General features: G+C 39.9%; 1 protein-coding gene across 1 annotated transcript in view; it reads right to left on the reverse strand.

The window, feature by feature from the left end:
* Window positions 1-5,861: 5,861 nt before the first annotated feature.
* Hdac9 (histone deacetylase 9) overlaps window positions 5,862-26,811 on the reverse strand; it is a 756,932-nt gene continuing 735,982 nt past the window's right edge. The window contains exons 25-26 of the mRNA XM_032907647.1: window positions 23,603-23,750; window positions 5,862-6,437 (exon numbers count right to left, since the gene is read on the reverse strand). Coding sequence (XP_032763538.1) covers window positions 6,398-6,437; window positions 23,603-23,750 — 188 coding nt within the window. The 3' untranslated portion in view covers window positions 5,862-6,397. The remainder of the gene's footprint in view (window positions 6,438-23,602; window positions 23,751-26,811) is intronic.

Genomic DNA, 26,811 nt, shown 5'->3' on the forward strand with positions numbered 1-26,811 from the left:
ACTGACTATAGCGATGGCGAGAGTGTTGTATTTGTTTTCATCTGTAAATAGCCCATATGGTACTAGACTCATGTAATAGATAAAGAGAGATCTAGTACAATGTTCTGTAGAGAGACATGCATTTGACAGGTCTTACTGTTCTTTATCTTGATAATCAAACTACAGTTAAAACAGTAACTATAATTTGTTGTTGTTTGAGACAGGGTCTTCGACCGCAGTCTAAATCGACTTGAAACTCATTTTGTAGCCAGGTTGGCCTTGAACTTGTGGCAACCTTCCATTCGCAGTCTCCAAGGTTCTGGAATTCCAGGCACACACTGGCATGTCAGCTAGTAGCGTGGCTTGGATTGACATTTTTTTTTTCTGTCGTGAATGCTCATTTTATCCTAAGAGATACTTGGAAGCAAATATCCCCAGTTTTTAAATAAACAAAAGGTTTCTTTTTATTTTATACATGTATTTTACCTGGCATGTATGAATGTATATCATGTGTGTGTCAGGTGCCCGAATAAGCAAGAAGAAGGTATCCAGGTCCCTTGGAAGTAGAGTCACAGATAGTTGTGAGCAGCCATGTGGGTCCTGAGAAATAAACCCTGGTCCTCTCTGTAAGAGCAGCCAGTTCTCCTAACTGCTGAGTCATAAATATCCTGAGCCTCAACTCTCTGTAGTTCGGAAAAGTAGTGCATATCTTAATACCTCACAATTAATAGTATTTTGTTGATCAATATTATCTGTCACATATTTGTGATATAGATTTTAATGGCAGGTGCCTAGGATGCAGAAACTTTAGGACACGATTATTTCAAATAGCTTTTATTCACATAGAACTAGAGGATATCAGTAGAAAACACAAAATGGGCATCGTTATTCTTCTGAAGGCGTGGTGACACTAACAACATCAGCCACCCTTTGGAACGTGATACTGTGTTTCCAAATACAAACCAAACAAAACAAGAGGGAAGCGGAAAGAAGGTGCATATTCCAAAAGCATGTTCAACAATGGTGCGGTCATTAGTTATTAATCCTTTATTAGGCAACTACCTTGCACATCTGGGCTCACACCACTGGCAGAACGACTTTATGTCTGGCAATGCATACTTTTCTTAACAGTTCTGGATGACGGATTTTGATGAAAGCCGAAAAATTAAGGGCAAAACTACTTGTTCACAGAGGAGAGTCAATGGATCTCATTACATTAGCAGATACAAGACCACAATACAAAAGACACATTCACATTACAGGAACTAGAGACTCCTGGTTATTTGTACTCACTCCAGAAATCCTGGTGTAGCATTTAATCAATAAAGTAATAAATGTTTTAGTCAGATATTCAGTTGGCTACTTCCCAACTGACTTAAAAGATAAGGGTATTTGTTTTGAATGACACAGACTGCCTGGTGTATATCTTACACAAAGGTCTGCCATTTTTGATGGTCCACTTGCTAAGCCCAGCCATCACTGGAAAGACAGTCTCTTCTCACCCAGCTTCTGTGAAGGTCTGCACTGATGTTACTCATTCAGAAAGAGTTTGAGAACCTTACAGTTTAGAAAGACATAGGGGCTTTCTCTCTCTTTCTCTCTCTCTCTCTCTCTCTCTCTCTCTCTCTCTCTCTCTCTCTCTCTCTCTCTAGCTCTCTCACTCAAAAAATACCTCTGCATACACAGAGAAATAAAATTTCTCTTCAGATTATAAAGCTTTTAATTCTTTTGAATCTGTTTTATTGTCATTATTCGACTTTACCAAAGGTTATGCTAATTAAGGCCTCAATCCAGCCATTGCTGCCACAGTGTTGTCATCTGTTACAAAATGCCATCTCCATCAAAGAGCAGAGTGTACTATAATGAATGTAAGGGCCTTGATACCAGTATCCCTAAAAGCAATTGACCTTATTTAGCACATGTGGCAATTTAATGTGCTCTTAATGTGCTTAAGGACCCAACAAGAAAATAAAAAGGACTCTGTTTTTAATTTAAGAAGTCGGGCATTTTTTATTACGTATACATATTCTTCAAGTTTCTCCTTTTTTCCTTTGACATGTTTTACTTCAGGTGTTCATGTGTACTCGAGGGCTTGACTCACATAAACATCCTAACATCCTCCAAAGAGTATGAAGAATGTGTGCTCAATCTTCCCTGCCTGATAACCAACACTACCCAATTGGATCGTGGCAAAAATGGTGGAAACTGTGTTTGACACAAGAATAAAATTCTGCTTTAATTAAAAAAAGTGGCAAGCCCCACGTACAGGGTAAAGGCAAGCTTCGGTGTCCTTTTAGGGAAAGGTAGCTAATTCAGGTGTCTCTTCATAAGAAATAAGTAAGAACACATGAAGGTTACAGAATAGGACTTAGATAAAGTGCATGAAGGCATGTATGCCAAGTGGGGTCTCAGAAGAGAAACCTGCAAGGTTGTTTCTGCTTAGGATACATAAAGTAGAGAGAGCTCACAAATTATTCTGATTGTTTAGATATGCCAGTTTGGTTATTAGTAGGCAAGCAAGAGAAACAGGAAGAAAGGAAATGATTGGTTAGAAATATTGGCAATGTACCGTAGATTAGTATTTGCTAACTGTTCTAGTTTGAGAATTAAGACAGTTTGAAAAATTATAACCACTTCAATATCTTACCACTGAAATAAAGCCCAATTAACCTCAGATCAATGGTCTAAGATTTGTCTGGTAGAGCCACTCCCAACATATGTATTAGCAATAGACATGAGCATTTCTTAACACATTACATGAGACCAGGTAGGAATGTAATAGGTAGCATGTACTGAGACTGGTTTGGAGAAAGGAAATTTAATAGTCCTGGCTGTATATAATATGTTCATTTAAAATGTTTTATCTTGTGGTCACACATAGCCACTGGGTATCTCATGATAGTATTTGATGGAGCAAACCCAAGATGTTAGCTCTGGGAGACAAAGTCTCTGATTTCTAGTATAAATGCATCCAGATATCACAGCCACACCATATACATTTCCATGTTTCAGTGGTGTTAAGGAAACTGTTGAAATCCTCCATATTGGTTTTGTTAAAGGGTAGTAAATAGATTTCTACTAGAGGTCAAAATCGCTAGTGTCCTTGGGGAAGAGCTAAGGGCTGCTGACCGCAAAGACCAGCCTTGAGGACAATGGAGAGCCTTTGTTCTCTCCCTTAATTTGTTTCTCGATGTGTTTTGTTTTGTTGGTAAAAATGGCCTCTTTATGGAAGTAGTACAGCAGGTGTGTCATCTGTTCTCTCTCTCTCTCTCTCTCTCTCTCTCTCTCTCTCTCTCTCTCTCTCTCTCTCTCATTTCATTTCATTTTATTCCCAAAGGCAGAAGAAGAATGAGTAGAAAAGACAACGTGCCACTTTGACAGAATGGCTGTCTCAAGCTCAGCATGGTTCATTTTCAGGTTTCTTTTAGAGTTAGGATATTTAGACTAGTAGATTTTAAAACTTGCTTCCACTGAGGCAAACAGAGAAAGAAAATTCTTAAGTGAGAAATAATAACAAAAACCAATTAAATAAATTGCCTTCAGTGTAAGGGATGGAATAAAATGTATAAAAGCCTATGAGTGCTGTGTGGAGAGGGCTTTTCTTCCAGGAGATGCCCAGGACCACTCACGCTCGCCCCCCCGCACGGAGTCTGTGAAGATACCCAGTGAATTCACAGAGCTTTGTCATTGGCCTCTAAAAATAAAACAAGTCTGAACTATTTAGGAGAGACCAGTCCCATAACGTTTGAAGTTGCTGGGGGAGGAGATGCCTTATTTTCAAGGCCACTATGCTTTTAGTTAGACAAATGACAATATCCCCAGAGAGTCATAGAGAAAACTGAACGCACCATTTCTGTTCCTCTCCCAGTGTTCTGGTACTTTTTATTGCAATCAGTTAGGGAAAGAAGTGTGATTAACTCTTTCATAGGTACTTTGTAAATCTAAGCTACCACAAAGATGTCCCACTGACTTGGCTTTGTCAGAGGGACAAGTCGCCCTCTGTGTCCACACTGTTGCTGCAACATCAGTGAAGTGGTAGAGTTGTGCTGTCATGTTTTGTTTCATTACCCAACCTTTAAAATGTATTTGCAGAGAGTGAGGAGTAACCATAGGGATCTGTGTTTCTGAAGCTGATTTTAAAGCTTTGCAATTATATACCTTTTAAAGTGTGATATCTTTCCCCGCTTTGAAATGAAAAGGTCTTTTATTAACCTTTGGTTTTCTTTAAGTAAATTTCCCAGTTACACACACACACACACACACACACACACACACACACACACACAGAGGGGAGGGGGGAGGGAGAGGAGGGGAAGGGAGAGAAGAGAAGGGAGAGGGAGAGGGAGAGAGAGAGGGAGAGAATGCTGGCAAATATAATTGGCTTGAATTTCTCTAAAATATCAAGAAAATGGAATTTACAAGAAATTTATTACAATTATGCATCTAGATTGACTTAATTCTTATGCAATGTAAGTAATTTTTCCCTAATACGAAGTTACATTCCATTTCAGGCTTCCTATTTCAAAGGGTATCTCACATTTCTAAGATGTTAAACCAAGTCCCGAGTCATTTTTGTATATGTAATAAAAGTCTTAAAAATTAAAATGGTAATCCTAAAAAAACCAAATGCATGAAAAATGTGGTCTGACTGTATAGCAGAGGGAGTTATGTGATTCTACGTGAGTGAGATCTTTCATCTTTGATTTACAGGTTGGAGTCCTCCCTAACTAAAACCACATTGCTCCACGTCTTTCATATCTTGGCCTTCCCTAAAACCTTGTTTTAATTAAGGTTTCTTTCAGATTTCAGAATAAAAGCAAGACAATCTTCACTTATGGCTTTAATATATCCTCTGAGTTAAGGAAATACAGAAAAAAATCAAAGTTCAAAAGCATTGTCAGATATTAAATATGCAAGGTATTCTACTTCACTGTCTTTAGGTGTTTGAGTTATACACTGAAATACAGTTTTCAGAGGCAGGGACTAACTTGCTTGTATTTTACTTAGTACGCTGTTTTTAATCTTAGAAATAAATGTCCTTTATTCTGAACCGCTGTTGGAAATACTACCTGTGCAAAGGTTAAGTTCTGCGCTAGTTTTCCTGTGAAGGCACAATTCTTTACTTAGCCCCATTCAAAAGATCTTCAGATCACTGTCATCCTCACTGACACACGTGTAAGACCTGGGGAACTCAGTGGCATCACTTAAACCATGCCCGCTAAAGTAATTTCAGAACAGAATAAGATAACACAAGTATCTTATTCCCAAAAAGTAAACAAAATAAATCAAATACTCAAATTCCCTGAATAATGGGGAGATTGGAGTGATTTTTTTCTTTCTAAAAGACAGAAGGGTGACAAGGAAGGAAGGAAGCAGCCATGGGGCTGAGATGGAAAGAGGAGAGAGGATAGAGCTGGAATGAGCTATCATCCTTGAGAAATTCTGTGCTTTTGGGGGTGGTGGGACTTCATTATCTGTCAAAACTGCAAGCCTGTATACTGAGACAGATGTAAATTTCCAATAAAAGTTGACACAAAATACTGCCACACTGCCTGTAGTGTGCACACTCCTTTTGAAATGTCGGATACATTGTAATTTTTTTTTCCACTAGGAAAAAAGCCTCACCATTGCTGGGTGGTGGTGGTGCATTCCTTTGATCCTAGCACAGAGGCAGGCAGATCTCTGAGTTCTGAGGACAGCCTGGTCTACGGCATAAGTTCTAGGACAGCCAAGGCTACACAGGGAAACTATGCATCCATCCCTCTCCTCCCCTCCCCCCAAAAAAGGAAAAAGGAAAGACGCCCTATCTCAGGTCCATTCTGAGCTTTTACCAGGAGGGATGGAAGCGAATTAGAACAAAGGCAAAAACTTCAAAACAAAACAAAAGTATAACAAAGAGAAAAAAACTCCCTAAAACCCGCAGCAATCTGTTTGCAATTCCCAGCGACTCACAGCTGAAAAGAAATCCTGTAAACAATTTAAGTCTACTTGACAGTAAACTACACAATAAGACACTGGTCAGAATGTCAGGAATGGGTACATCTCAGGTTTTGCCCAAAATTTCACTGGCTGTCACAGCTTCTGAAATGAACGATATCGAATGCTGTATGGAAGGTTTCTCGCTCACACTTTGTATCTGGGAGTGGGTCATCAGCAGAAAAGCATGCTGGAAACAGTTTCTTCCAACCCTGGTTACTGTAACTTTAGATATACAGTGGTTACATTTCAGGAATCTGTAATGCCCTTTCAAGTCCATCCAAAGAACGAGTGAAGCTGCTGGTCAGAATTTTGTGCCCAGTGTTTATGTTCCATCAAACTGTGCCACCCAGGCAGCAGACATGTCTGAGGGTGCTGGGGTTGTGTGTGGGGGATACACAATGATGTCACACACAGGAAATATCGGGGGAGACTTGGCACTTCACAAGGCTGGCTCCTCTTCCATGGGCTCACCAGCAGTTCTGTAAAAATAAACAGGCAATCAGAATACGGCCCAAGAGTACACAATGGCATTGTAGACTTTCATGCACAATCAAAGCTGATTTTTCAGCTCTCTCGCATGTTTATTTGTGTCATTCAGTTATCCATAAATAGAGTTTCTTTCCTAGGCAGTATAAACAAATGTCAAGTGGAAAAACATTTTAGACCCAAGCAATCATTGGAAATGTTCCTGTTTATATTAAAACATGTCAGAATATTTTATAACTCTAGATTCCAAAACGTACATGTTTTGTGTCTTGGACAGTCCAATAATTTATTGAAAAAATTAGCTCTGATATCCTATTTTAGGAGCAATTGCAGCGATTTCTGGAACCATTTTCGCTAAGGAGAGTGAAAGATTCAGCTAGCTTCTGGACCAGGCTCATCCAGGCTCTGGGTTTTGCTTCTGTTCTTTCGTAACTGGATTGGCCTTCTGCCGGAGGCATTTTAAATCAAATTCTGAATTTGATTAGCAAATCACTGCTACAGACCTAACATTTTTATAAGAAACGCGCTATGGTAGTATGTAAACCGTTTGTATTCCGCCTCTAAAGTGGGGTGTTCTGCTCAGCTAAAAACCAAAGCTAATTGCTTGAAAATTTATACTTGAGAGTTAACCTTAATTTGTTAACACTCTGAGAGCATTTTAAGGGAAACTTTCACAATGATTTTTAATTCAGTTAAAAGAACAAATTGCAGCAGGAATCCAGATACATTAGGCAGTAGAGTTGACTAGGGAAGTAGGATTAGCGGGATTTGAGATGCTGGGATGACAGGTTGAGTCTGAACTTCACAAGCTGATTCTAGAAAGTGCTGCAGTCTGTGAAACCCCAGCTTCAGGTATGCACCACGAAGAGCAAGGTGTTCCTGACAGAACGGGTGAAGAGTGAAAATAGCAATCACGACAAAGAAGAGCGCGCAAACCGCCAACACCGGAAGCCTTCGGATTCATCCCTTCATTACGTGCCGTGCACGTGATATTACGTCAAACGACGCACAAATACAGTGTTATGCCTGTGCTACCAGTAGGGATATAATAAGTACTATCTGGCTCTCTGGGTGATAGAACAATAGACAGGCAAACGCTTTCACTTGTCTACTCACTGGTTTTCTAGAGTGAATCAGTTTCATATCAGAAAAACTTATATGGGTGAAGTGCAGCGATTACCGAGACAAGCAGGCTAGTTAGGGATGCTAGTTTTACAGGCTTAATAGGAAAAGAGCCAAGATTTCAAAAGAAAAATCTTGAAATACAGCGGTTCCCTGTCAATGTAGAATTTTTTAAATAAAAAAATTAAGATCACAAGATACATTTCCCTTAGAATGGCAATCCAGATGATTTTTTTAAACATAGCTTTTTGAAAACAAAGCATAAAAATTATCCAGCATTATCTAACACACCGAGTTCTAAAAAATTCCACAAGTAGTCATTAAACAAAGAATAGAAAAAAATTCTTAGGAGTGTCCAAGAAGATGTGTTTAGACGTGGTCTTTGTATGAGAAAGACTATCAAGACAAGTCACAATTGGCATTTATCTGTATCTATACAGACCAGTGTTTGAGAAAGAAAACAAATATATATTATATGTGTGTGTGTGTGCACGCGCACGCATGTGCGCGCGCATGTGTTAATCTGTGAACCAAAACTTGAAGAATAATCTAATGCAGACCAAATCCCATTTCTAACCTAAAGCCAAGGACGCTCATCTTTCCCCTGGATGATCAGTGTGACTGGAATTCCTCAGAAACGCCCCAGTCACCAGAAATAGAGGATACTTGCTGTCTCTTAGTGGAGGAGCACGCACTCTCCACAGGCCCAAAGGAGGCTTTGCAGATGTGAGCGGCGGCAAGCTAATTACTGGCAAAAGCAGTTCTCTCTTGAAGCATAGAGATGTGTGGGGAGAATACAAAACTGTCTATTGGAAAAATTCTGTCCCTGTGATGTCTTTAAAATCATTTTATGCTAACTTCTTTATCAAAGACACTGTATTTATCCTTACCCATATTTGACTGTCTGCATACATACAGCTACCCCATTTCCCTTATGTGTTACATCACCATGATTATATAAGTGCATAGCAAGTTAAACACTGTCTTTGATTTTAGAATAAAAAGAATACCTGCTTTGTCCTCACGGTCCAGGGAAGCAAATGAGTTCAAAAGAACATGCCTCATAAACGACACAGTGTTAAAAATAATTAGAGAGCAACTGTATTATTTACTCACAGCTGCCCTGCCTCGGCCTCCCCAGTGCTGAAGTTACAGGAATGTACCCCCACATCCTGCAGGGATTGTCTTCACTAAATCCTATCCCTAAACAACCATTTTATACATCTGCTTTGAAGCCTTAGAAACAATCAGCATGGCTTTCTGCTTGTGTGTTCGTTTGTTTTAATTTTTGTTTTTTTGAGATGGGGTCTATGAGCTTTGATCTTCAGGGAAGGATTCCCTTGGTCCAGCATCATGGATTAGGACATTTATAAGGTAACGGGAGGAAGGAAAGAGTAACCTTGAGATCGGATATAGCGAGTCTCAGTGCCCAGGGCTGTGGGGACGATGAGCACAGCACTGAACACAAGGGACCACAATTTCTGCTCTCTGGAGCTTGCAGCCTGTGGTTCTTCTTACAGGAGTGAGTTCAATGCATGTAACTGCATTCAATGTATGTAAAGCAGAATCCTACTGTCACCTAGGTTTACATGTCTTCATTACCAGTGAGCTGCGGCATACTTTAAAGCAGCCTTTCTCAACCTCTTGGTCATGGCCCCTTTGCAGATTCAAAGGATGTTTTCACAGGGGTCACCTAAGACCATCAGAAAACACATTACGATTCACAACACTAGCGAAATATGGTTGAGGGTCACCACGACATTGGGGGCTGTATTAAAGGGTCTCAGCATTAGGAAAGTTGAATGCCACTGATGTAAAGGTTTTTCTATGAGCAAACTGCACAATTCAGAAGACTCTTGTTTCTGGCAAAAGTACATCTTGTTGTCCCATTGGTTCTCTGCAATAGTCACAGACTCCCCTACACTGTGCTGCTTCCCCCCATACCCTGTGCTGCTTCCCCCATACCCCGTGCTTCGTGAATCCTAGTCTCTCCCACTTCCACCTTTATTTTCCTTTGTTGTTTTCCTCCCTCAACTATTTAACACACATAGAAGATATTCCATAAACCCTTGGAAATGTTTGATGTAAGCAGGACTGGTGTAACAGCTTTTTAGAGAGACATAATCATATGGCAATCTAAACTAAGAATAAGAACTTCAGCAAAGGACAAATGTTCTGGAAATATTCTCAATTTAAACTACAAGCCCACACATATCTCACAGGTATGTGAGAAAGATCGCAAGTTAAAGAAGGGACACCCAAGCAAAGACACTTGAATCTCACTTAAAAGTGGGAATAGTCAGGGGAGGTAGAGGGAAGGAGGGGGAGGTGAGAGACAGAAGTGGGAGGGAAATGGGGTGCAGGATCAGGTGTGGGGAGAGACAGAAGAGAGGACCAGAGGGCCAGGAAAAGGACCAGAAACCTGCAGTCGTTTAGGGGGTAGGGTGGGCACATGACTCTCTAGGAAGTGCTAGAGACCTGGGATGGGATGAGAATGTTCCAAGGAGTCAAAGCCAGTGAGTGACCTTAGCCCAGATGCATAGTAGAGACAATAAGGAACCTGAAGAGACCACCTCCTGTAGCCAGGCAGGACCCCCAGTGGAGGCATGGGGACACCAACTCATCCACAAAACTTTCAAACCAAACTTTGTCCTGTCTAAAAGAAATATATGCAGGGCAAGATAGAACAGAGACAGAAGTAATGGCCAAACAATAACTGGCTCAATTTGAGACCCATCCCCGTGGGCAAGCACCAATCCCTGGATCTGGATTGGAGGAGAAAGAGGGAAGTTGAATAATGGAGATAGGGTTTGCATTTTGCAGAATGAAGTTCCAGAAACGAAGGGAAGTCTATGTTTTATTATTCACACCCCTGCATAGCACTTATAAAACCATTGACATAAGTAAATTTTACTTTCACCATAAAAAAATCAAAATCATAGCAGTTTTATTCATAATAGCTCAGTTTTGGAAGCAAGCCAAGCACCAATCCATGAGTAAGTGGATAAACAAATTAGGATATGTTAATATACTTGATCTAATGAGCAATTACAAATGGGCAGAATATTGATTGTCAGAAACATGGACAAATGTCAAAAATATTATTCTTAGTGAAGTGAGAGAAGCCAGATTACCAAGCAGTATGTAGCATACATCTCCACTTAAATGAAATTTAAGAACACGCAAAATGAATGAATGGTGTGAAAAGGTGCTAGAAGGTTAAAAGGGACTGTGGCTGGGGAAGCCTATCAGGGCTGTGTAGAGTGATAGACATATTCCGCATTGATCTTGCTGTGTGTGAGTGTTGTTTGTATGAGAGTGGTACAGGTGACAATATCATCGTGTGGGCAAATGATCACATGAAACGTATATTTCAGTTACAAATGGTTAGGTTTCAAACCCGGGTCAAACAGCTGTGGTCCACTGCCAGGTTCTCCCTCCCTTTCCCAGTCCCTACAGGTTAAGTGGACCTCCTGGCTGGAATGCCTCGCCCCTCTACTCTAAACTTCTCTAGCCCAGGAGCTGGACTGGGCTCCCCCTAGCTGCTCTTCCCTATATAATTCAGCCTTTTTAGTTACCTGGTCTACTCTTTAGTTATCTTGTCTACTCTGATTTGGGCCTCCTGGCTGGTGCACCTGGTTCCCTTTTCTCCTCTTCCTTGCCCCCAACCCCCACCCCCAGCCCATCCAGGGCTCAGGGTCTACTCTGGACTCTGCCAGATGTTCCAGTCTCTGGCTACGCTCTCCCTTTTAGCCGCAATAAACTTTTCTCTCCACCATTTCTAGGAACAGCCCTGTCCTTTCCTTTTAATTTCTTTTTCTTTTCTTTTGCCCCCATTGTTTTCCTTTGCTAAATAAGCCAGCTTGTAGTTGGAACCCAAAAGAGAATTCCAATAGAATAAAGTGTTAGGAGTGAGGCTTGAACTTTCTGGAAGGGCAACATTAAAGAAGGTGGTCTTTACTGTGCAGTGTAGGATTGGGAAGCACCAAGTGTTTGAGCAACACTGAGTTTGCTCTTACAGTTTTGCTTTTTAAATAGCTTCCTTGTTACTGCACAGAAAAATGATCAGAATGGAGACTTGAGAAAAAAGAAAGTACTGGAAATATTTGGATAAGAGTTAAAGTAGGTTGGAAAGTATATTGGTAGCACAGGTATAGAAAACAGAAACAAAACCCCCTGAGTTATAGCCTCTATCTTAAATGTCACCCATGTAAGCCCTTTACCACAAAAAGTCTTACTCCATTTCAGTCAGAAGGACTGAGATGACTGTAGACACGTGAAGAAGATCGAATGCTCCTCATTTTCAAGACAAAGGTAGAACCAGGAGCCACAGAATGTAGACAGCCCCTGGAGGCGAGGGTGTGTGAGAGGGACAGGATTCTTCCATGGAGCAGCCAAACAAACAAACAAAACATAACAAAACCAAGCAAAAGGGAAGCCTGCTGACAATGGCTTGAAGTGTGAAGCCAGCACCAGAATCAGACCTACTGAGCCTCTATCTTGTTCTAACTCATTATTCTCTTTTGCAATTTTTATAGAAACAGTGGAGGACTGCAAAGGAACTTGGAGTACTTGGCTGTGAGCACTTAGACATGTATAAAAAATTTCAAAAGTGTCTAAGGAATGAATGAACTCGATGTTCTTCCCAGGCCTGCACATTGGGGGACATCCTGTTGTTACCAGCATCACTTCCACCTTCCCTTCTGTCTTTACATACAGTCCCAATAAATACTGCTCTCCAATACCTCAAATACAACTCTCCATCCACAAGAGTATTTTATATAATAACCTACATTACATTTCTTAGCTAATCTATCTTTATGATTTAAGACTAATGCAGAGTTGGGCTAGTCAACATGCTCGCAAAATGGGGACTGCCAATTTAAACTGAGAAAAAAATGATATATTTGAAAAAGTGCAATATTTATTTCCTTTGAAATAGAAGGACAAGTGTCACTCGGGTGCTAGTATATAAAATGCTTTACTATTTTAAGGGACTTTTTCTTCCAAATTAGTTAACCACACATTAGGTAATAAAATCAACTCACTACTAAGTGCTTATGTTTTGTTGATCTCCTGTTTTTAATGAAGCATAGTAGATCGCACAGATGCCTAGGTGTCACAAGATCATGAACAATTATTAGGGGAAGAACACATAGAGTAACTTGAAGAATTAAAAGGAAGGGAACGGTCAGATGTAGCCTTTATTGGGAACTTCTTAACGGACCACGTATTGTGCTAACCTTTTCACATGTGTTCTTTAGTCTCATGCTCATAGGAATCAGCCACCCACTCCTATAGCCAGCCCTTTCTCTTCCTCTGGAGGTGAGGGCCAGAGTGACCAGGAAGAAAAGATGGAACACCAAGCTTTTGATGAGTCAGTCTCCTCAGGGTTCTATTTAATTTTGTTTCCTGTCGATAAATTAAATGCTATTTTATAAAGGATGTAGACAGGACTCTAAAGTACAGAAATGACACTGAATTTAATATGTGACACGTTAGGGCAGATGTCATTCCTGTTCCAAGATTGTATTATGTACTGAAAGCATATAACATAGGCACCCCAGGAAGACAAGAAATGGGAGGCCATATGCACAAATTTTTCCTCTTTTCACTGGGACACTTCTAGATCTGAGCCTTCTCTTTGGTTAATGCTGTGTTGAACTGAGAGAAAGCCAAAAGTGAAACGCATGTTGGAATGTTAGTCTTTTTTTTTTTTTTAAAGATAAACTGGTGCTTAGAATAATGTGTCACAGAGTAAAACCAGAGAACTGCATAATTTGTATCATGTCAACTCCTGGAAACCTACTCCCAACGTCCAGGAAATTTGAAAGCCATGCTTCTATGTACATTAGATATGAATGTGCATTAAACTGGCCTATGCGTTACATAAATCATCTTGTCCTCAGCTCTGTGGATAAGCTATTCAAAGTGAAGGCCTTAGATCTTAGTGAATTGTCAGCTTATTGTACTATATCTTCACAAAGAGATAGTTATTCCACACACTCCAAGCCTCTGAAGCAAACACTTCCTCATGCTTCAAAGATGAAACAAAGGAGCCCACAGCTCTGGTATAAGCCTCCTGCTTTACCAGAGGACAAGCTAACCTCCAGATAAGCACCTCCACCACCCTGCCCACAGACCACCAATACTTTCCCAGTGCCCTCTCAGGCTACCCCAAAGCCAAACTTCCTCTCCTTGTCAACATCTCTTAGCCCACAACTCTGGTGGAAGTCTTTTACCCCACCAGAGGCCATGCCAGCTGCCAGGACCTCAGGGAAGTTGGTTGCTTGTGGACTGCCCCTTCTTTCTCAGTGCATGCCATCTCTCCTTTCATCATCACTACATGCCAGCCCCCAACTCTAGGAGAAGAATCCTTCTGGGCCAGAGGATGTGCCAGCCACCAAAATCACAGATAGTCAGTCTGTCTCAGCATTGTCCATACTCCCAAGTCTGCCAAGCCTACCACCAACTGTCAGACCCATCCCCATCACTATGTCATGTCTCCACAACTCCTGTTGAGAATCTCAGGGTGAACCAGAAGCCACACCAGCTGCCAGACCTCCAGCCTCCAAGTTGGGTAGAGACTCTGTACTCAACCAGAGGCTACTCCTGCCAGAAGACCAGAGAGGAACAGAAACCAAGGGGAAAACAACACCCATACAATGAATACAAACTAAGAAATTGGCATCTAGCCCTATAATTCCCAGATGCCTAGACATCAGTGTAGGAACACAATCAACAATGTCCAGAGCAGTATGTCAACACCTGAGCACATCTAGCATACTACAGCAAGCCCTTAATATTGCAACACAGGTGAAGCACAAGAAAAAGACTTTAAAACCAACTTTATGAATGTGACAGAGGTTCCTTAAAGAGAAAATGAATAAAACTCTTAAAGAAAGCCAATAAAAACAAACAGTTGAATGAAATGAATAAAACTGTTTAAGACCTGAAAAAGGAAAAAGTAGCAATAAAAAAGACAAACTGAGGGAATCCTAGAAATGGAAAAATCTTGGTAAGAGAACAGGAACTATGGATTCAAGCATCACCAACAAAATACAAAATACAGGCGATAAAAGAGAGAGTCTCAGGCATTAAAGATAGGATAGAAGAAGTAAATAGCTCAGTGAAAGAAAATGTGAAAGCTAAAAAGTTTCTGATACAAACCATATAGGAAATCTGGGACATTACAAAAAGGCCAAACCTAAGAATAATAGGTATATAAAAAGAAGATTCCCAAATCAAAGACTCTGAAAATATTTTCAGTGAAATCATAGAAGAAAAATTTCCTAACCTAAAAGGTTATAAAGGTACTTATAAAGGTACAAGTAGCTTACTGAATATCAAATAAATTGGACAAGAAAAGAATTTTTTATTGCTACAAAATAATCAAAATACTAAGAATTCAGAAAACAGCAGCAGCAGCAGCAGCAACAACAACAACAACAACAACAACATCAACAAAAGGCACATTAAAAGCTACAAGAGAAAAGAGCCAAGTAACATATAAAGGCAGACCTGTTAAAATTATACCTGACTTCTCAATGGAGACTGTAAAAGCAGAGGTCCTGTAGGTTCTAAGAGACCACAAACACAGGCCAGACTTTATATACAGCAAAAATTTCAGTCACTTTAGATGGAGAAAACAGGGTATTTCATAATAAAATTGAATTTAAATAATATTTACCCACAAATCCAGCCCTATAGAAGGAAATCGCAAACCCAAGGTAGTTAACTATACCCAAGAAAACACAAGAAATAATCTCATACCAGCAAAACCAAAACACTCACAAACACACACACACACACACACACACACACCTCACAATCAACAATAATATAATACTAATCAACAATCAATGGCCATTGATATCTTTCAATACAAATGAATTCAATTCACCAATAAAAATGCACAGACTAACAAGATCTATCTTTCTGCTACATTCAAGAAACACACCACAACATCAAAGATAGACATTAGCTCAGAATAAAAGTTCAACAACTACCTTCCAAGTAAATACACCTAAGAAAGAAACTGGTGTAGCCATGCTACTATCTAATGAAACAGACTTCAATCTAAATTAATCAAAAGCAATGGGGCAGGACACTTCATACTCATCAAAGGAAGGTTTACTAAAATGATCTTTTAGATATTAACATCTATGCCTCAAATGCAAGGTCATTCATGTTTTTTAAAACACTACTAAAGATTAAATCACACATTAATCCTCACACACTGATAGTGGGATACTTCAGTACTCCACTCTCACCGATGGGCAGGTCATTCAGACAAAAACTAAACAGAGAAATACTGGAGCTAACAGATATTATGAACCAAATGGATCTAATGGTTATCTACAAGACATTTCACCCCCAAACAAAAGAATATACTGTCTTCTTAGTACCTTATGGAACATTGTTCAAAATTGATCACATACTTGGCCACAAAGTAAGTCTCAACAGATCCAATATAATTGAAATCATCTCCTGTATCCTGTACCATGGATTAAAACTAAATTTCAACAACAGAAAGCAGACAAATTCATGGAGATGGGACAACTTCATTCTGAACGACTACCAAGTTAAGGCATAAATAAATAGATTAATTAATAATTTCCAAGAATTCAATGAAAATTAATGCAACACATATCTAAACTTATGGGACACAATGAAAATAGTGCTAAGATGAAAGTTCATAGCACTGAGTGCCTACATAAAGAAATCTATGGATTTCTATGGAGAGATCTAGCAAGAATTGAAGAGTAATAGCAACTTATCAGCATCCTCGAAAGCTCTAGAACAAAAAGAAGCAAGTCCACTTAAGAGAAATAATCCAGCTGATGGCTGGAATCAATAAAACAAACAAATAGAACAATTAAAAATTCAATAAAATAAAGAGTTGGTTCTTTGAGTAAATCAACAAGATAGACAAACCTTTAGCCAAACTAAGCAAAAGGTGGGGAGAGACTATCTAAAGTAAGAAAGTCAGAAATGAAAAGGAGGGCATGATAAGAGGCACCAAGAAAATGCAAAGAACCATTGAGTCACACTTTTGAATCAATACTTGACAAAATTGGAAAATCTAAAAGAAATGAATAATTTTCTTTATAGATGCCACTTACCAAAGATGTATCAAGGTAAGGTAAACATGTAAGTCGACTTTTAACACCTAGGGAAATAGAAGCTGTCATTAAAAGCCCCCGCCCCCCCAAAGCCCAGGGGCAGATGGTAGAATTAAGGTAGAATTCTACCAAGCTTTCAAAGAGAGCTAATGCCAATATTCATCAAATTATTTCACAAATTGAAACATATAACATTCATTTTATGGAGTCATAGTGGTAACCGTGATACCAATACCACATAAAGATACAATAAAGAAGAGAATTACATACCATTTTTCCCTCATGAAAATAGATGCAAAATACTCAATAAAATAATCTCAAACATAATCCAAGAACACATAAAAAAGTCATCCACTATGACCAAGTAGGCTTCATTTCACACATGCAGGGATTGTTCAATGTACAAAAATGAGTTAATAAAATCAAACATATAAAAAAACTGAAACAAAAAATAGACAATCATCTCATTAGATACTGAAAAAGTCCTTGACACATCCAACACTCCTTCATGATAAAATTCTTGGGGAGATTAGGGATCTGAGGAACATACCTAAATATAATAAAGTAATATACAGCCAGTCTATAGGCAACATCAAATTAAACAGAGAAAAACTCACAGTAATTCCACTAAAATTAGGAACAAGACAAAACTGACCACTCTCTCCATACATATTTATTTTACTTCTTGAAATTTTAACTAGAGCAGTAAGATGATTAAAGATCAAGGGGATACAAATTGAAAAGTAAGAAGTCAAAGTATTGCTTGCTATTCACAGACGATATGATAGTGTACACCAGTCACCCCCTAAAATTCTACAAGCGTACTCCTACAGCTGATAGGATGAAATGATTCAATAAAAACTAGCTTAAAAGGATAATCAATGGCCTTCCTTTTATACAAATGACACATTGGATGAGAAAGAAATCAGGAAAACAACACCCTTCACAGTAGCCACAAATAACGTAAAATATCTTTGGGTAACTTTAACCAAACAAAGGCTTGTATGCCAATAAAACTTCAATGATTTTAAGAAAACAATGAAAAAAAAAACATATCAGAAGATGGAAAATTTTCCCATGTTTAAGGATCAGTAGAATTAACATGGTCAAGTTGGCCATACTATGAAAAGCAATCCACACATTCAGTGCAATCTCCATCAAAGTATAACACAATTCATTACAGACCTTGACAGGATATTTCTCAATTTCTTATGTAAAATCAAACAAATCCAGGTTAGCTACAGCAGTCCCGTACAGTAAAAGACCATCTAGCTATATCACCATTCCTTACTTCAAGCTGCACTACAGAGCTATGGTAATAAAAGCCATATAGTATTGGCAAAAACAACAACAGCAACCAGTCAGGTTGCTCAATGGGATCATAGTGAAGATTCAGATGTAAATTCACACATCTAGGGACACATGATTTTTGATAAAGAAGTCAGATAAAAAAAGTCTTCCACTGTGTATGGAAGAACTGAACTATCTTCAAAAAAAAATGGTTCAGGTGTAACTGGATGTCTGCATGTAGAAGAATACAGATTGATCCATACCTATGATCCTACACATAACTCTATTTCAAGTGGATCAGGGACCTGAACATAAAACTAGATACACTGAAGCTAATGGAAAGGAAAGAAGGAAATTGCTTTGAACATATTGGCACAGGAGACAACTTCCTAAACAGAACGGCAATAGCATAGACACTGAGAACAAGAATCAATAAATGGACCTCATGAACCTGAAAAGCTTAAGTCAAAGGACATCATCAATACAACAAAACTTCAGCTTAAAGAATGGGAAAAGATTTTCATCAATTCAGTATCTGATCCAAAATACATAAAGAACTAAAAAACAAGACATCAACAGACCAAATTATTTAATTAAAAATGGGACACAGATCAAAACATAGACTTCTCAATAAAGGAATCACAAATGACTGAGAAACAAAAGAAATGTTCAACATCCTTAGCCATCAGGGAAATACAAAGCAGAGAACTACTTTAAGACTTCATCTTATACTCGTCAGGATGGCTAAGATAAAAACCACAAATGACAGGTCAGGCTAGATAGGATGTGGAGCAAGGGGAACACTCCTCCACTGCTGGTGGGAGTGCAAGCTTATATAGCCACTATGCATACAATATGGAGGTTCCTCAGAAAACTGGGAATCAACCAACTGCAAATCCCAGCTATACCACAGTTGAGCACATACCCAAAGGACAGGCCAACCTACCACAAGGACACTTCCTCAACTGTGTTCACTGCAACTGTATTCATGACAGACAGAAACTGGAGTCACCATAGCTCCTCAACTGAAGAGTGGATAAGGAAAACACGGTACATTTACACAATGGAGTATTAATCAGCTGTTAAAACAATGACATCATGAAATTTGCAGGCAAATGGGTGAAACTAGAAAAGATCATTATGAAGTGACCTAGACCCAGAAAAACAAAGATGCTATGTACTCACTTATAAGAGAATGTTGGCTGTACGGTAAATGATAATCATGCTACAAGCCACAGACCCAGAGAGGCTAAGTAAGAAGGACTTTTCGAGTGGGCATGTCATAGATCTCCCTGGGAAGGGGAAATAATAGACTCTTTAGGGTACACTGGGGGGTAGATGGGAACAAGACAAGGAGATCATGTGGGGGCTTTGGGGGAAGGAGGAAGGAGAGAGTATTTGGAGAGACAATTGGATTTGGGGCAGTATAGTACAGTGGGAACTTCCTAGAAACTGCAAAAGTGACCCTAGCAGAGTGTCCTAGCACTGTGGGATACAGAGAATTAACTAGTCATTTTCTATAACTAGGCAAGGTTCCCAGAAGTGGGACTGGGACATCAACCCAGCCACAAAACCTTCGACCTACAAACTGTCCTGCCAGCAAGATATCCCGGGGTAATTTTGGAACAGAGTTTGTGGGAGTGGCCAATAATGACTGGTCCAACTTCAGGTCCATGCCATGAGAAAGACCCTACACCTTATACTGCTGCAGATGACTCAGAGAGCCAGGATAGAAAGAAATACGGCTGGGAAAAAAAGTCAATGAAATGATGCCTAATGATATTCTGTATACTTAGAGATCTGTGCCTAGTCCAATTGTCATCAGAGGGACATCATCCAGGAACTGATAGAACGGATGCAGAGACCTACATTCAAACACTAGGCAGAGCTCTGGGAACCCCCTTCCCCAAGAAGAGGGAGGAAGCACTGTAGAAGCTAGAGGGGAGAACAAGACCCACAGAATCAACTAAGCTGGAATAGTATGGGCTCAACATATGATTGAGCCTGAAGCAACAAATATGGACCCTGTATGGGTCTGATCTAGGTCCTTGGCATATATCTTATGGTTGTGCAGTTGGGTGTTCTTGTGGGAGTCCTAACAGTGGGAGCTGGGAGTGTCTATGACTCTTTTGTCTGAGCCTGTTCCTCCTACTGGGAGGCCTTATCCAGCCTTGATATGAGTGAGGGTTTACTCCTAGTTTCATTGTAACTTGCTGTGTTCAGATGATTATGGATGGTATCCCTGGGAGGCCTGAATTTTTTTTAAGGGAAATGAGTAGATTTGGAGGAGAGAGGAGATGAGTCGAGGTACTGGGAGAAGTGAAGGAAGGGAAAATGGCAGTCAGGATATAATATATGAGGAGAAACTAGAAAGTTCCACTTACAGCTCTCTCTATGTGCAGGGGCTGTAGGAACTATCTCAGAGCATGGGTACCTTTCAGTTAAACCATTCAAAAGCAGAGAATAAAGAGGGGATATTAAAAGACACAAGAAAGAAAGACCAAGTCACTATTAAAGACAGTTCTAACAGATCTAGACTTGGTTATTTGACAGAAAACTTTAAAGCCAGCAGAGACCTGGAAAGATGTACCAAGTTCTCAAAGAGCAAAAGTGTCAAGCCACAACATCGCTCCCAGAAAAGCTATCTATTAAACTGAAGGAGAAATAAAATTAAATCTTTTCAATGCAGAAAGGATGATACAAAGGCTTGGAACTACCTCTTTCATGAAGAAGATTATCAAAGGTGGAGAGTTAGATGATTTTCCACGGGCATAACAGATTAGATTCCCAACAGCTCAGACAGATAGGCGAGTACCTAACTTTCACTTTTTGTTTCCAGCTGAAAAAGGAGAATGACTCGGCCAAGAGTTCCAGAGTGCCAACATGCTCCTAACACTTAATAGCTGGTCATCCTGAAGTCACTAGGGGCAGACCGACCTTTCCTCTAGGATGAAGTTGAAGGCTGCTACCAACTTTCTTAAAGTCAAAGCATCAAAACCAGAACAGCTACAAGAGCACAGCACAGATCTTACAAGCGTGCTGTCCTGGCAAACAAGAGGGCCAGCACACAGCGCAACCTGCCTCTAAGTAGTCTGCTGCACACAACCAAGCTGTACTTTGATTTTTCTTTGACTCTCTCACATGGGCAGGGCTGAGCCTTGTTTTCCACTCTCTGCTGTCCCGCCCATCACTCCCTTCCCATTTAATTCCTTGGCCACCTCAAAAGGACACATGACAGCTGTGTATCTGGGAACTATCCCTCTCACAAGCTCCCACTGGCCAGTTTCCCCCCTAATACTATATTTTTCAAGGCCCATAAGTGTGGTCATAAAGATGAAATGGCTGTCACCCCCACCCCCCATTCAAGAAAATGAACAGAAAATACTTAAAATGGTTCTTAGCCAGGAGCATTTTATCCCTTATTCACTAGTGGTAAATGACTCAGATATGAGTTGGCCAAGAAAAGGGCCGCCTTACCCAGGATCTGAGTTTGAAATGAGTCATCTCACTCCAAACACCAATATATCCTCCAAAATAACTGGCAAGAATTTCCTATAAAAAGAATTTGCCTTTGCTCTTTTCCATCCATTTAACTCCGATTTTTTTTTTCTAATTTTTCAATTTCCTGTGTGATTACAATATTGCGTTCACAACAAAGGCCCAGGGGCATTGCCTTTATCTTTGCCTGCTGAGCAGGAAGACAATTCTGATAGCAATCCCTGGCCAATTGCTCCATTCCCTACCCCACCCCCATCTCTCCACCATCTCTTTCATGAAGGTCATACACAAATTAACTGAAACACAGGATCTGGTCCTACAAGATTTTTTTTCTTCTTCTGCTCCTTTGTTGAATGAAATACAGAAACATAGAAAGTTGTTCAAGACAAACCATTTCCCCTCCACAGAAGAAAAACAATCACAATTGGTATAATTTGTCTAAAAAGAATAAACAGACACGAAGCTGGGCTTCCCCTCTGCCTTCCTGCTCATCAAGGCACTCGTGTTCCCTACATGCCATCGGTGGAAGATGAGGGTCACTGTGGACCGAGGCTGGGTTCATTCCTATAGATTATCAGAGCCAAGCACATGATTGACCACGGAATAAGCAAATACGCTTGTAGAGGCGACTCCTGCCAATGGGCCAAGATTTTTATATTGCTTGGGGTTCACAACATCTCATATTATTGTTAATTATTCCAAGCTTTGCAATTTCATGGGCAGAACTACTTAGATTCACTTCACCCAGGGTGGAATTCGCCTCGTTTTTCTGTATTAAATGGCTTCTAAAGAATAGCTTTGCTCTTTTATATCCAACACTAACAGATGTTAGTTTCCTCAGTTTTATGGCCCTCAGATGACAGACAACTAACTGGTTTTGGCCTTGGGAATAATTGCAACACCTTTGGATTATGAACTTGGTTCAGTTCTTAGCTGGGAACAGCGGGGAGCTAGTTCATAATATCAAAAATGTAAAATACAGTCTCCCCTTTTCTCCAGATACTGTAAGAGAATGCCTTCTAATTCAGCAATACACCAATGCTCCCAACATGAGAATCTTCTCCTAAAATGCTTATAGCAAAAGAGAACACAGACATAAAAGTGAAATCTCTTCTTCAACTTATCAACAGTTTGGGCTCAAACAAGATGCTAAATGCATTCCACTTGGAGTACCCAGTGAAGGCAGGTGACTCCTATTGTTCACGCTTGTGCAGTGGCAGGCAGGCTCTGTGTAATTAGCAGTGCTGTTACTGCTGGAGGGAATTTAAGTTCCTTCTCAGAAGCAACTTAAAAGTGAGGTGAGCTCTGGAGTCTCTGCTGAGTCTTGCCTAACACATGCTCTGAGAAACGATGTCACCTTGCAATCAGCTGTGGAAAATACCAGTATGACTTTACCACATGCAGTACACTGGGCACAGGCACTGTAAGGAAATAATGACCGAAATAGGATCACCAGGATGAGAGAATGGGTAGGGAAAATGTACCATCTAAAAATAACTTCTCAAAACATAAGTAAGCAAGCTCTACATGATCCCCCAATGTATGTACATAGGAAAAGAAATTAAGAAATTCTCTTCTTATAAAGTCAGACTCAGTTCTCCCAGTTCTTCATTAATATCCTTGTCTTCCTGACAAGTACCTTCTATCTTTATCCATTTAGACCCCAAGGAGACTCACATATGAATATAATGGCTGTGCCCTGACTAACATCACACACAGCTCCTGCCTTCCTGTGTTCCCTTTGTTATAGCAGAAATTTCAAATGTTGAGAGGAAGAAGTGAAACATCTGGGAAAACAGAGATAAGGAGAAGAAGTTAGGTCCCCAGGCAGTTCTTCCCACAGCAGTCTGCAGTAAATTACCCAACCAGGAGTGATATTTCTCACTCTCCATCTCATCCCCTTTCTCTGGGAACCAAGTCCTCCAGGTCTGTTCTCCCAGGAAGAATGAAGCAGTTGACCTCTCCACAACATGTACCATATACTTTGCCACCTGTGGCTTTGGAGACAACAGGCAGAGGAAGTAGAAGACACTGGTGAAGAAGAAGCAGGAAGAAAGTTCCAGAATGCCAGCAAGAAGGCTGGACCTTACTGACCACATTATCCCCCCATGTTGGATCCATACCTGCCATCTTCCTGAGCAAATGGCTGTTCCACATCTACCGTCAGGGAGGCTAGGGCAGAAACGGTCTCTGTCTCCTCTTGCAGCTGAGAGGCAGGCAGAGCACAGCCCCTTGCAACAGCCACCATCTTGATCGACTTCCAATACTTGCCTAGAAAAAGAATCCACATATTTTATAGACATTTTAGTTAGATAGATAGTAATCACAATGTGATTACAGGTTCAAGTTCTTACATTATTGAGCTGTAATTTGGTTCTTGAACTGCTGTGATTAAATCCTTTTCAGGGGATCTAAGAAGGCCAAGTGGTGAAGTACTCATATTCCCAAGCCAAGATCTCTGCCTTGCTTGGAAAACAATAAAGAAAGGAATAATCCATGGCCCAATGAACTCGCTAACAGAATGACAGCTGTCCCTACAACTAAATAATCAGACTCTAGGCAACATGCCCTTTGGGAAACCCTCAAGAGACCTGGAAGTGGGAGTTCTCTTGGAGAAAAATGAACGAAATAGTAATGTTAAAAATTGCTACTTGAACAATTAACTTTAAAAAAAATGGAGTTGGAATGTCATAGGAAAAGAAAAGACCAGAGATGCCAGCATGAATTGAACGGCACCTTTGCCAGAACAATCAGGTTTGTTAGTCCTGGATGTTCTTTCATTCTCAACCTCAGGGTGTGTACTAGAACAATAATTCATTTAAAACTTTAATATATGCTCTCGCTGATGTTGGAATTCTTCCATGTGCCTGTCTGGTTCTTTCTTTCATTTCTTTCTTTCTTCCTTCCTTCCTTTCTTTCTTCCTTCCTTTCTTCCTATGTTTGGCACAGAGGAGAATGGGAGGAGAGCAGATCATTTCTTGTAGGTGTGCCAATTGGATAAATTCTTAGAGCAAAGGCAAAGGTTTAACAGCTACTAAGATTAATTTTATTTTATTTATTTATGTTTTTTTAATTGTGAAGTGTTGAGTAGTCTCAGAGACTCTTCCCACACTCTAACGAGAAGACTGTGCTGTTTAAAAATCTCTCCATGGGCTCACCAATGAGGAAGGAACGTGGCTTGCTCAGGGGTTGCTTCTTTTAAAACAAAACAAGGATGCCTACTCTCACCCTACCTATCCAAGGGTACTCACCCTACTCGAAGTCCTAGCCAGAGCAATCAGACAACAAAAGGAGGTCAAAGGGATACAAATTGGAAAGGAAGAAATTAAAATACCACCATTTACAGATGACATGATAGTATACTTAAGTGACCACAAAATTCCACCAGAGAACTCCCAAACCTGATAAACAACTTCAGCAAAGTGGCTGGATATAAAATTAACTCATACAAATCAGTAGCCTCCCTCTACTCAAAGGATAAACAGGCTGAAAGAAATTAGGGAAACAACACCCTTCACAATAGTCACAAATATTATAAAATACCTTGGAGTGACTCTACCCAAGAAGTAAAAGATCTGTATGACAAGAACTTCAAGTCTCTGAAGAAATTGAAGATCTCAGAAGATGGAAAGATCTCCCATGCTCATGGGTTGGCAGGATTAATATATTAAAGATGGCCAAAAACAATCTACAGATTCAATGCAATTCCCATCAGAATTCCAACTCAATTCTTCATAGAGTTAGAAAGGGCAATTTGGAAATTCATTTGGAATAACAAAAAACCCAGGAGAGCAAAAACTATCCTCAACAATAAAAGAACTTCTGTGGGAATCACCATCACTGACCTCAAGCTGTACTACAGAGCAATAGTGATAAGAACTATATGGTATTGGTACAGAGACAGGCAGATAGATCAGTGGAATAGAATTGAAGATCCAGAAATGAACCCACACACCTATGGTCACTTGATCTTTGATAAAGGAACTAAAACCATCCAGTGGAAAAAAGACAGAATTTTTAACAAATGGTTAAACCATTTTAACAAATGGAGGTCAGCATGTAGAAGAATGCAAATTGACCCATTCTTATCTCCTTGTACAAAGCTCAAGTCCAAGTAGATCACAGACCTCCACATTAAACCAGATACACTGAAACTAAAAGAAGAGAAAGTGGGGAAGAGCCTCAAATATATAGACACAGGGGAAAATTTCCTGAACAGAACACCAGTGGCTTATACTCTAAGATCAACAATCAACAAATGGGGATCTCATAACATTGCAAAGCTTCTGTAAGGCAAAGGACACTGTCATTAGGACAAAACTGCAACCAACAGATTGGGAAATGATCTTTATCAATCCTACATCTGATAGAGGGCTAATATCCAATATATACAAAGAACTCAAGAAGTTAGACTCTAGAGAATCAAATAACCCTATTAAAAATGGGCTACAGAGCTAAAGAAAGAATTTTCAACTGGGAAATATTGAATGGCAGAGAAATACCTAAAGAAATATTCAACATCCTTAGTCACCAGGGAAATGCAAATCAAAATAACTCTGAGATTCCACTTCACACCACTGAGAATGGCTAAGATCAAAAACTCAGGTGACAGCATATGCTGGCGAGGATGTGGAGAAAGAGGAACACTCCTCCATTGTTGGTGGGATTGCAGACTGGTACAACCATTCTAGAAATCAGTCTGGAGGTTCCTCAGCAAATTGGACATAGTACTACCTGAGGTCCTAGCTACCACTCCTGGACTTATACCTGAAAGATTCCCCAACATATAACAAGGAACATATAACGTGTTCATAGAAGCCTCATTTATAATAGCTAGAAACTGGAGAGAATGCAGACGCCCCTCAACAGAGGAATGAATACAGAAAATGTGGTACATTTACACAATGAAATACTACTCAGCTATAAAAAACAATGACTTCATCAAATTCACAGGCAAATGGATGGAATTAGAAAATATTCTGAGTTGCGGAGAAAGAGGAACACTCCTCCATTGTTGGTGGGGTTGCAGACTGGTACAACCATTCTGGAAATCAGTCTGGAGGTTCCTCAGAAAATTGGACATTGAACTGCCTGAGGATCCAGCTATACCTCTCTTGGGCATATACCCAAAAGATGCCCCAACATATAAAAAAAGACACGTGCTCCACTATGTTCATCGCAGCCTTATTTATAATAGCCAGAAGCTGGAAAGAACCCAGATGCCCTTCAACAGAGGAATGGATACAGAAAATGTGGTACATCTACACAATGGAATATTACTCAGCTATCAAAACAACGACTTTATGAAATTAAATGTAGGCAAATGGTTGGA

Source organism: Rattus rattus, chromosome 7 (genome assembly GCF_011064425.1).
Source record: "Rattus rattus isolate New Zealand chromosome 7, Rrattus_CSIRO_v1, whole genome shotgun sequence".
NCBI classification, from domain to species: Eukaryota; Metazoa; Chordata; class Mammalia; order Rodentia; family Muridae; genus Rattus; species Rattus rattus.